This window comes from Bos mutus, chromosome 6 (genome assembly GCF_027580195.1).
Source record: "Bos mutus isolate GX-2022 chromosome 6, NWIPB_WYAK_1.1, whole genome shotgun sequence".
NCBI lineage: Eukaryota > Metazoa > Chordata > Mammalia > Artiodactyla > Bovidae > Bos > Bos mutus.
The window spans coordinates 58,087,171-58,099,423 of NC_091622.1; the positions used below are offsets into that span (position 1 = coordinate 58,087,171).

The following is a 12,253-nucleotide window of genomic DNA, read 5'->3' on the forward strand; positions in this document are numbered from 1 at the left end:
TAAATCTGGTGGTGTGTTATAATCACCGGGGAAGTTTGTTAGAAGTTTGGATTCCTGGGATCTACCCTGAAAGGTTCTTATTCTTTAAAAGATCACAGTGGAAGCTAAGACACTGTATTTTTAGTAAGTTCCCCCAGGTAATACTCTTAGTGTCAGACTGTGGACCAGTGTTTGGGAATCACTAATATTGGTACACAGAAGAACTAGTTGAGGATTCAGGTGAGATTGAGAACATGGTGAGCTCAGTATTGGACATACCATGAGACATCCATGTGAAGATATTTTGTAGATAGTTGATTATAGTGGTCTGGAGCCCAGGGGAGGTGGTGGGGAGAGATTTGGAGGCCATTAGCCATTGGGTGTTAATGGGAGTATGGGAGTGGGTCAGATTGCCCAGGTGTTATATATAAATAAATAAAATCAAAGGCCAGGGACCTGGCCCTGAAGTCTATGTTTCTAAGTCAATTTGGTCATGAACAGCTCTTAGAGTCTGTTTGATAGGTTGTGGTTGCCAGTAAAGTTCATTCTATAAATTAAATTTCAAATCATGTTATACCACACTGACATTTTTTAATTAAACATTAATTAACAAAAATGTTTAAAATAGTTCATGAAAACTCATGTAGACTTGAGAATGTTCCATTGATCTGACCTTTTACATGCCTTGACCACTACTTCGAGTGAAAGGTTCATTCAAGGCAAATGCCTAGAAATCTAGGAGCAGAGATTTCGTCCTTTATACTTGGCATTGAGAAACCAGAATTCTCCAGAGTTCAGAGATGAATAGAAGACCACTTAGAACAGGGTAAAATCCTTTCTTTTACCCTGTTCATGTAAAGGTAGGAAAAGGCTCTAAAATATATTTAATCACCAACTAGTGTTGAATACCTTTAATTTCACAATCTAGAACCCCTTTCAGGTATTCAAAATGCTAGTTACCAGTCTACCATGTTTACCAGTTAAAGCCCATTTCTGTAATTCAGTATGCTAATTTGCAAAGCCTCAGATGTTAATAGAGATGTGAATAATAGAAGTGTTCATTATAGCTGCCTCTGGAGTATGCCTTTTCTGATTAGGATGCCAGCTGACCACCTGGACTATGTGTACTTTATTGGAATGCTTGAAGCAGTTGGGTTGCAACTTAAGGAGCTCCCACAATATGTGTGGAAACTTTCTAAAGTAAACTGAAATCATCATGATAAGGGAAAGACAAAAAATGCAAGAGTAAGAAGATAGGGCATGGAAGCCAGGTCATGAGAACAGAATCTTTTAAGGATTGAAAAGTGGTTAAGCTTCTGGTGCTACTGAGAGGTCAAGAAATAAAGTGACTATAATGAGTCCATAGCTCTGACCATGAGGGAGCCCTTGTGATCTTGATAAGGATGGTTTCATGAAACAGTGACCATGGAAGAGTCACTGTGGTGGGTGGAGGGGGTGGATTCAGAAGGTAGGCACCTTTTTTAAGAGGTAAAGAAGAAAGAAAGACATGGAACAGAAACCAGACAAGTTGGGGGAAAAAAAAAACAAAACATTTTGTCATCGTGATTTTCATTTGCTTGTTTTAAGATGGAGGATGGTGCACATAATTAAATGTGGGAAGCAGCCAGTAGAGAAAGGTTGAAAAGCCAGAAGAAAAGGGAGAACCAACCTTCCCAGGCCCAGAGGAGATCAGATGGTGGTGATAATTACAACCAAGAGGAAGATACCACTTCCATTATGATAGAAGGGAAAGAAGTAATTGTGAGTGGGGGATACAGTAAAATTAGACTTGTGTTGAAATGGGGTTTTGATATAGGCCAGTGTTTTGTCCATAAAAAAACACTACTCAGACTTTCAACTTGGTTTGAACAATTAGTATTCAATTTATTAAGGTTATAGAATCAAAATGTCAATTCTCTGTAGTATTCATCTCACAAATCTTACTCTATTTAGAAGTCTAGCATAATTGAACACTCATGTTCAAGGGGCTTTTGATTAATGCTTGGTCCTTTATGGCAACTTAAACATGGTCAAATATTTTTTATCTACGTGTATAAATTTAATATACTCTATCTACTTTTTAAGTACCTCATTTACCTACTTAAACAAGATCTTGCTGAGTACTTAAGAATTGTTGTAAATCTTAAATTTATGGAGTGGACTGAATGACCCCTTAGGTTCCATCAGTTCAGTTCAGTCACTGTCTTGTCCAACTCTTTGCAGCCTCATGGACTGCAGCACGCCAGGCTTCCCTGTCCATCACCAACTCCTAGAGCTTAACACAAACTCATGTCCGTCGAGTCAGTGATACCATCCAACCATCTCTTCATCTGTCGTCCCCTTCTCCTGCCTTCAATCTTTCCCAGCATCAGGGTCTTTTCCAATGAGTCAGTTCTTCGCATCAGGTGGCCAAAATATTGGAGTTTCAGCTTCAGCATCAGTCCTTCTAGTGAATATTCAGGACTGATTTCTTTTAGGATGGACTGGTTGGATCTCCTTGCAGTCCAAGGGACTCTCAAAAGTCTTCTCCAACACCACAGTTCAAAAGCATCAATTCTTTGGCTCTCAGCTTTCTTTATGATCCAACTCTCACGTCCATACATGACTACTGGAAAAACCATAGCTTTGACTAGACAGACCTTTGTTGGCAAATTAATGTCTCTGCTTTTTAATATGCTGTCTAGGTTGGTCATAGTTTTTCTTCCAAAGAGCAAGCATCTTTTAATTTCATGGCTTGCAATCACCATCTGCAGTGATTTTGGAGCCCCCAAAAATAAAGCCTATCACTGTTTCCATTATTTCCCCATCTATTTCCCATGAAATGATGGGACCGCATGCCATGATCTTAGTTTTCTGAATGCTGAGTTTTAAGACAACTTTTTCACTCTCCTCTTTCACTTTGATCAAGAGGCTCCTTAGTTCTTCTTCACTTTCTGCCATAAGGGTGGTGTCATCTGCATATCTGAGGTTATTGATATTTCTCCTGGCAATCTTGTGATTCATCCAGCCCCACACTTCTCATAATGTACTCTGCATATAAGTTAAATAAGCAGGGTGACAATCGCAGCCTTGACATACTCCTTTCCTGGTTTGGAACCAGTCTGTTGTTCCATGTCCAATTTTAACTGTTGCTTCTTGACCTGCATACAGATTTCTCAGGAGGCAAGTAAGGTGGTCTGGTATTCCCATCTCTTTAAGAATTTTCCACAGTTTGCTGTGATCCACACAGGCAAAGGCTTTAGCATAGTGAATAAAGCAGAAGTAGATGTTTTTCTGAACTCTCTTGCTTTTTCAATGATCAGCGGATGTTGGCAATTTGATCTCTGGTTCCTCTGCCTTTTCTAAAACCAGCTTGAACATCTGGAAGTTCACAGTTCACATACTATTGAAACCTGGCTTGGAGAATTTTGAGCATTACTTCGCTAGCATGTGAGATGAGTGTAGTTGTGCGGTAGTTTGAACATTCTTTGGCATTGACTTTCTTTGGGATTGGAATAAAAACTGACCTTTTCCAGTCCTGTGACCACTGCCGAGTTTTCCAAATTTGCTGGCATATTGAGTGCAGCACTTTCACAGCATCATCGTTTAGGATTTGAAATAGCTCAACTGGAATTCTATCACCTCCACTAGCTTTGTTCATAGTGATGCTTCCTAAGGCCCACTTGACTTCAAACATTATGCATAAATTTAGGTACATTTCAACTTAAAAATCAGAAGTCTGATAATTCAATTATTCATTTTTAATTGATTTTCAAAACATTGTCACTCTAATCACTCGAATTCCTTTAAGCGTCAGTAGTACAGAAAAGAAGAAATATGCACAAAATGATTAATTGTATGACTTCCATGCTTTAAAACCTTTCTATACTTAATTTGAAATCTCCCTGGAGTTGAATGATGCATACTAACCAAGAAAGAAAGTTCCTTGGGAACAACTGAGGCCCTTTTTTAGCAAATATTTTAACAGAGATGCTGGCATCAGAGCAATTTACATCCTCCCAAATGTCACACTGAGCCCCTCCTTAGAACAGCTGTGTCATGAGTTACAAAACTTAAAGAGGGTTTGGTCTCACAACTTCTTCTGTCCATATCCCAAGACCAAAGCTATATACATAGTCTCTAAATCTTAATCTAGTAAAGGAAATAGGACTATCAGGTTGGTCTTTATCTTTTAAAAGAGGTACATATATTTTCTATCTTAAGTACTGAAAACCTTTGAATTTAATGGAATTCTAAGATGTATACATATTTTTCTACTTGATAACTTAAAAATAAATAAATTTTCTATTTAATGATAAAGACCTTTAAATGGAATATCCGATATGTAAATGTCTTTTCTATTTAAAGAACTTGGAACTTGATAGAATCTTGCACTCTTTCATCTTCTTAGGTGCATACAACACTTATAGATGTATCAATAATCTCCATTTGGGTTTTGGAGATCCCTCCTGATCAAGCCAAGTCTGATTTGCTGTTACAATATGACTCGTATTCTTCTGAGAGTTTAGGGGGAGGGGGCAGGAAGTTGACAGAGTTCTTATCAGATGGCTTCTAGTTTCTCTATGGATTAGGATGTAAAGTCGTCTGTTAAAGGAGGTGGGAGTTACATGGGTGAGGATGAGGAGAAAGTTTTAAATTTTTCATATATGAAAATGGGATACCTGAGTAGATCCATGCTGCCTACTTTATAGTCTCATAAGCATGTGACATTAAAGCCACTTAAAGTGGAGACAGTACTCCACTGGATATATTTACAGTACTCCACTGGATATATTTCCAGTCCATGTCAAACAGTTTATATGGTTTTTATGTTAAATGTACACATTTTGTTATTTGAGTATTTGCCATTCTTTGTAGCTGATCAAGAAGTCACAGCTCAATGTCAAAGAAGCTTTATTAATAAAGCAATTGAAGTAGTCACTTATACTGCAAAAAGTTCTAGACTCATTTAACATTTATTTCCATTTGCTAGTCAATTACCAGCTGTCAGAGCATATTAAGTATTGTAAATTTGAGTCAGAAGCTGTCACCCCTAAGTGTATTAACTTTCCCTAATCACATAGGTAGTGATTTATCCCATGAAAGAATTATATTAATCACCAACTTACATCTGTCTTCATCATGGTATAAAATTGCCACTGGCTTCATTGCTCAAGTGAAGTAAATCAATGTAGACTCCAAAAATGAAAGCAGACTGTCATGAATCTTGAGTATTTCCATTCACGTTAACAAGCTTCTCATTGTTTCCAAACAGAAAAAAAAATGTCAGCCAACTTTCATAGCTTTTTGCTTCTTAGTGTTAAAACTGTAGTTAATTATTCTTATTATTAACAGTTAACATTTCTAGAGTATTTATTATGTGTTAGCACTATGCTCACAGCTTTATGTGAATTATTTTAATTTTCACAATAAACCTGTGAGGTTATTGGTTCTTATACTCATGGCTGCATTTTGTAATGTTGATAATGACTTTAAAAGACTTGAGTAATTAACTTGTCCAAAATGGTAGAGCCTAGAGTCAAACCCAAGCAATTTAATTCCATAATGTTTACATTTAACCAGTAGTCTACACTGATGGATGGTGTTTGATATTAATTAAGTGAATCAGTTAGGAATAGCATTTGGGATTGAATCTGCATTGCAGGCAGATTCTTTACCATCTGAGCCATCAGGAAAGCTCAACTAAAATTTAACATATAATGGCTTACAAAATAGTGATTTCTTTTTTTATTTCTCATTTAACAGAATGGAGATAGGCAATAACTCATATTTGTTTAGTAGCCCACCAGGGCCAGAGCTAGTGTGATTCCCTGGCCTGTCCCTTAAGGCAGCAAAAATGGCTGCTTCAGTTTCGAGCACCGGGTTCACATTCAGGGCAGGATAAAAGGAGAGGGGAGAGTTGCCACCAGCTGTAACTGTATAATTTATCATGACAGTGAACCCTTTCTCATTTATATCTCATTGGTCAAAGCTGTTTCACATGGCTGCTCTTATCTGAAAGGGTAGAAGACTGCAGGGGGAAGGTAGTTGGGGAGGATGATGGACCAGCCTTGGGTCAAAAGTTATAGAATCTACAAACTCTGTAGGAATTTTTCACTTCCTCCTTAACTTCTTCCTTTCTTTTCTTGGAATGAAATCGCTGTAATTCTCTACCACCTAATGTATTTTTGCCTCATTTTGTAAAATGTATTCCTGGATATTAAGGGAGAGGGGTGGTTCTTTTTTTTTTTTTTTGAGTCAGGATGCATTGGTCACAAGTTACAGAAACTATTGCACACCTGAGAAAATCGATGAATTTCAGTCATTTATTCAACAGCTAAATTTAGCTGTTGAATAAATAAATAAGCACTCATTATACACCATGAACTCTTCTATGCTCTGTGGATATATCAGTGAACAAAAATATTGAGAGAAAGAGAGAAATACTGCGCTGGAATCACATAGAACCCAAAGGTAGGAAGGCCGAAGAGCTTTGAAGAGAGACAGGAACCAGGGGTTGAGAAACTACCTGGAATCCAGACAGCTTCCCTGAGCTTATCTCCTTCATTTTGCTCACTCTGCTTTCTCTTAATTCTTGGTCTGCATGGTGGATCTTCTATTCAAGCTGAACAAGAATCTGTGTCCCAATCCAAATACGTAGGAAAAAGAATTTGAATCAACTGTGCCCACCGACAGTGAGAGATACAGTTCCAGGGGTCACTGTGGGTGGGGTGGACCCCTTGAAATTTGTCTACCTCAAAAGGCTTCCTGTTGCTGCTCCCCATCTTCAAGTTTACTGATGCTTTTGTAGATAGCTTGCCTGCTACCATCCATGCCAAAGCTCCTCCTACCACCCTAGAGATTTGAAAGTTAACTCTATCTACCTTGAAGAGTACATTTTTTTTCTAGTTCTGGGGAAAAAATTGCATGAGTCAAAGTTGTTTTGGAGTTTTTCAAGTCATTCTGTGCTCAAAGGTATTAAATCTTCCCCTCCCCTCCACAGCCCTGTCACTGTCTTCCAGATAATGGGAGATTTGGGTCTTGGTTGACATCAAATTCCCTTCTCACTTTAAGCCCTCAGATGCCAACACCACTAGACATCAGTTTGATTCCAAAGTACACATTGCAGCATGGATTGGTATATTCTTTTATGGTCCTTATAAACTATAATCCAGTGAGATATGGCTGTTGGTGATTTGTTTAACCTTCTCTGTGTTTCAAACGAATGGATATTTTCCCATCCAGGGATAAACGAATTGCTGACCTTGTGGCTAATCTGGTTTTTTACAGGCTTTGGATTCCTCTCCACGTGGAGGGGGATGGGCAGGCTGGGGCTCCTGGGGCAAATCTCTGCTCTCGTCAGCATCTGCCACAGTGGGTAAGCATTATACATTGCATTTGAATGGATAAAGTTCAGGGGCCAAATAGGATATGACGTTTTGATCATACCATGTACTGATAGAGTTTAACATTACCTCATGAGATATTTGGGATTCCCAAGTGGTGCAGTGATAAAGAATCCGCCTGCCAATTCAGGAGACACAGGAGACGTGGGTTCAATCCCTGTGTTGGGAAGATGCCCTGGAGGAGGAAATGGCAACCCACTCCTGTATTCTTGCCTGGAAAATTCTATGGACAGAGGAGCTTGGCAGGCTGCAGAGAGATGGACATAACTGAGGGACTAAGCGCGCACACACACACACACACACACACACACGAGATAATAAGAGAAAATTGTTTTTAGTGTTTACCAAGTGCTTCCTGTATATTGATACATTTATTCTTCAAAATAACCCTATTAGGAGGTACTCTTATTTCCTCCATTTTAGAGATAAGGAAGCTGAATCACAGAGAGGTTAAACTTTATCCAAAATCAAGAGTAGCTGAATTGGGCTTTGAACCTTGCAGTATGGCTTTTAACCATTTTATTATATTGCATCTTAGAATATAAGATTTGGGCTTTTATAATATATTCTTAAAGCTTTGTTTATCATCCACTTGAACGTTTTAAAATATACAAATAGGCTACTCTCTAAAAAGGCATTCATCACAGCATATTGAAATACAAATAGAAAGGATTCAGGTAGGAAGAAGATACTTATCAAGGCTAATAGAGTTACTATAATTGAACATTGACCTTAACTCTGAGATTCTTGCCTGCCAGTAGATTATCTTTCTCACTGAATAATAAAACAAGACTTACCTTATTTAGGGGCTTCCCAAGTAACTCAGCTGGTAAAGAATCTGCTGCAATGCAGGAGACCCCAGTTCAACTCCTAGGTCAGGGAATTCCCCCAGTAGAAAAGACAGGCTACCCACTCCAGTATTCTTGTGCTTCCCTGGTGGCTCAGATGGTAACGAGTCCACCTGCAATGCAGGAAACCTGGGTTCAAACCCTGTGTTGGGAAGATTCCCCTGGAGGAGGGCATGGCAACACACTCTAGTATTCTTGCCTGGAGAATCCCCATGGACAGAGGAGCCTCGCGGGCTACAGTCCATGGGGTTGCAAAGAGTTGGATATGACGAGCGACTCAGCACAGCACGGCACAGCTTATTTAGATAACTTTATTTTGGCTGCCAGTAGAGTGTCTTTCTCATTGAATGATAAAACAAGACAGTATATTTACATAACTTTATTTTCTTTGTATGAAATTTTTGAAGAAATGTCCTGCATTGGCTCTTATACTAAGAGAAAACATAATGACTGTATCCTCATCAGTGAAGATTTGTCACAGTTATTCTTCATGTGACCATTTCTCATGTATACTCTTCATGAACACTGAAGACATGGCATAAACATGTCTAAGATGACCTAGCCTTGACATTTCATCTTGAGGGTGGAGACTGACAGGCAGAACATAGGAAGCCACAGGTAACACCGCTTGCAGATCATCTGACTCAGGTGTCCTCATATAGTCTGTGGCATGAGGATCTTGTGATAGGCCATGAATTGGTCCAATTCACTGTTACTCCTAAATCAGTAGTCTCTGGCCCTACTCCAATGAACCGTGGTCATAGACAGTTGAAGGGGCAGGTATCTAATTTGATAGAATTTAGATGCCTGGAAGAATGGATTCATTGCATTCTCCTAATTCCATGCCTGTCAAGTATCAGGAGAGCTGTGGCAAGGAGTAGATGGTGATCAAATAAACATTGCTCTCTTCTGAGAGCCTGAAAAGCAGATTTTTTTTTTTCTTTTGCTAATTGAAGGGCCAGGTATACCGTGGATACTTTGGGTTGGCCAAAGACACAAATGAACTTTTTGACCAACCCGATACATATGCAGATGGAAAAAATTAGTCAGATTAAAGTAGAGGAGCCTGTTTTGTTTTCTGAACAGGGCAGAGTCTCTTATTAGAGTGAGGACGGGCACTGCAAGCATCTTGCTTTCTAGGGAAAATGTTTGAGCTTTCAGTGACTCCCAAATGGATCTTGCCACTGACAGTACTCAGGACTGGCATGCTTTTGAACCAAAACTAAAAATGTGAAGTCTAAAAGTTTTTGAAATTGTGATGTCATGGAACAGTATATTACTTGATCACCAAGTTATACCACTCTCTTCATGCTTTATGTCATAAAACAGTATAATGTTTTGGGTGCTTCCAGTTATAATGGTGTCCAGAACTTCCTGACCCAGGGATTGAACTGACATCTCCTGCAGCTACTGCATTGGCAGCCCATGGGGGTCACAAAGAGTCAGACACGACTGAGCAACTGAATTGAACTGAATTATGGGAGTGAATCCCATCATATTCACAATCCTGTTCACTCTCAAATTAAAAGACTCTTGTTCCCTAGAAGGAAAACTACGAGAAACCTAGACAGCATATTAAAAAGTAGAGATATCACTTTGCCAATGAAGGTCAGTATACTCAAAGCTATAATTTTTCGAGTGCTAATGCTAAGTTGCTTCAGTTGTGTCCAATTCTTTGTGACCGTATGGACTGTAGCCCACCAGGCTCCTCTGTCCATGGGATTCTCCAGGCAAGAATACTGGAGTGGGTTGCAATTTCCTTTTCGAATGGGAGAGTTGGATCATAAAGAAGACTGAGCGCTGAAGAACTAATGCTTTCAAATTGTGCTGGAGAAGACTCTTGAGAGTCCCTTGGACAGCAAAATCAAACCAGTCAATCATAAAGGAAATCAACCCTGAATATTAATTTAAAGGACCAGTGCTGAAGCTGAAGCTCTAATATTTTGGCTTCCTGATGCAAAGAGCCGATTCATTGGAAAAGACCCTGATGCTGGGAGAGATTGAAGGCAAAAGGAGAAGGGGGTGGCAGAGGATGAGATGGTTGGATGGTATCACTGACTCAGTGGACATGAATTTGAGAAAACTCTGGGAGATAGTGGAGGACAAGGAGCCTAGAGTTCATGGGGTTGCAAAGAATCAGATATGACTTAGTGACTGAACAACAACAACCACCCTCAAATTGGTGGAGGTGGGGAGACATGGGTGTATATGCCAGGGGTGAGAATCTTGGGAGTGATCTCTCAGTTCTACCTACCACACCTCCCTTTTCTGGTTGAAATTCTTAACAGTTACACCACCAATTCCAGAATCTTAATATTTTTTAATGGCTCTAGCTACATGCTAGAATTTTGAAAAGCATTTTAATCTTGGCATTTCCCTCTTGGTTGTACCCACAACAACCAAAGGGCATATGAGGGAGAGCAAATAAATTTTGAAATATCAATACTCACTCTAAGAGTCCCATTGGACAAACTGGAGCCATCTTTAGAGAAGTAGAGACTGTGTTCATCATCACTGGTCATCACAACCTGAATGAATGCAGTAGCAAGATAGTTGAATACCATCCCTAACTCATTCACAAGGTGTGTTTGGGGGATTTCTGATTAAGATGGACTGTAACTTTACAAAGTAATAGTGGCTAAAATGATAGCAATGCATACTTTAAGATAAGTATTTCTGTGGACCTGGTGGAGAACTAAAACTTGTAGCATGAGGGAAGGCTGAAGTCATAGGTTCCAAGGCTGGAAATAAGCAGTGGAGGTGATTGGTGATTTGACTCCCAAAGGTAACAGGGGTCATGTGTCCCACAAGTGGAGAAGTGTCAGTCAGGCTCACAGCCTGGAACAGAGGGTTGGTGAGAATAGGATTCAACCACCTTCTTACAGAAGCTTGAGGAATTTATCGACACCGTCCTAAATCATGGTCTATCTTGAGCTGCAACCTTTGGATTAAGACAGGCAAGTGAGGCAGGCCTTCCGTTATGCACACGCAATAACGGGCTTTGCAGCATTAAGTTTATTATCACAGGGCAAAGAAACTTACTGGAAAACAGAGCACTCGAAATAGCCGACAAGCTCTTGAAGGTTTATAAATTGCCTGTGGAAAATAAAGGAAGAAAATAACCACACCTTCTATTGCAATTGATTGCTACTCAGAAACCTCATGTTACCCTCAGGGTAATTCCAGTAGCAGCTAAAACTGTACAAGACACAAAGTCCCTAATGAAATTCAGAGCTGTCGATTGAGCATTACAAATAGAAACCAGTACTGTTACAGTTGTTGAAAAACTGCAGGCACAATTGTTGGAGCTGTTTAAGAGTTGGCAAGAGAGTAATTAAAGAATGGAAAGATTTAGAGGTGGTTCTCTCTTGGAAAATTCATTGTATCAGGACTCATAAAACCTGAGAGCCCTGATCCCGACTGCCACTAACCTGTGATCACAAAGAAGTGTCACTAACTAGCTTCACTATGCATTGAGCCTCTATAGGCTCAGCTTCCTTACTTGGAAAAGTATGTGTGGAATGACTTGAGAAATTCGAAGATTCCCTCCAACTTGTGAAATATAATGATTCCATAGACTATGGTTCTATGTAACAAGAGAAAGATATTTGTAACCACTGTGCTGAGTAGAAAAATACAGAAAATTGACTTTTTCTACACTGTATTTTTATATTTTATCTTCTGACTCACTACTTTGACCCCCAAGATTATGAGGAAATGAAAAAGCAACCTTCCCAATGCTTATATAAAATCAGACATCTCTCAGCCAACAATTGTTTTTGGAGAGGCCATAACTCCTGTGTTGGTTTCATTTACAGCCACACTGTTAATCACATTCTAAGAAGACTTGGTCAGCTGCCACCCATGCCTTTGGATGAGTTCATAAAATGCAATGAAAATGGTTATTATTTAAGATTCAGGCAGAAAACAGAGGCAGAAGGAAAATGTAAGAAAAAAAAAAAAAGAAGAAAAAGATTTTATGATAATTTCAAAGTACTATTGTGAGAAACAGATGTGATTTTCTACAAGCACTGTAGAGAC

The 12,253-nt window shown here is 39.2% G+C and overlaps 1 protein-coding gene across 5 annotated transcripts in view; it reads left to right on the forward strand.

Moving 5' to 3' along the window:
* Positions 1 to 12,253, forward strand: part of FAM114A1 (family with sequence similarity 114 member A1) — a 67,794-nt gene that overhangs the window by 13,361 nt on the left and 42,180 nt on the right. For all 5 annotated transcript variants that reach the window (XM_070372265.1, XM_070372266.1, XM_070372267.1 and 2 more), the window contains one exon: positions 7,249 to 7,336. In XM_070372265.1, coding sequence (XP_070228366.1) covers positions 7,249 to 7,336 — 88 coding nt within the window. The remainder of the gene's footprint in view (positions 1 to 7,248; positions 7,337 to 12,253) is intronic.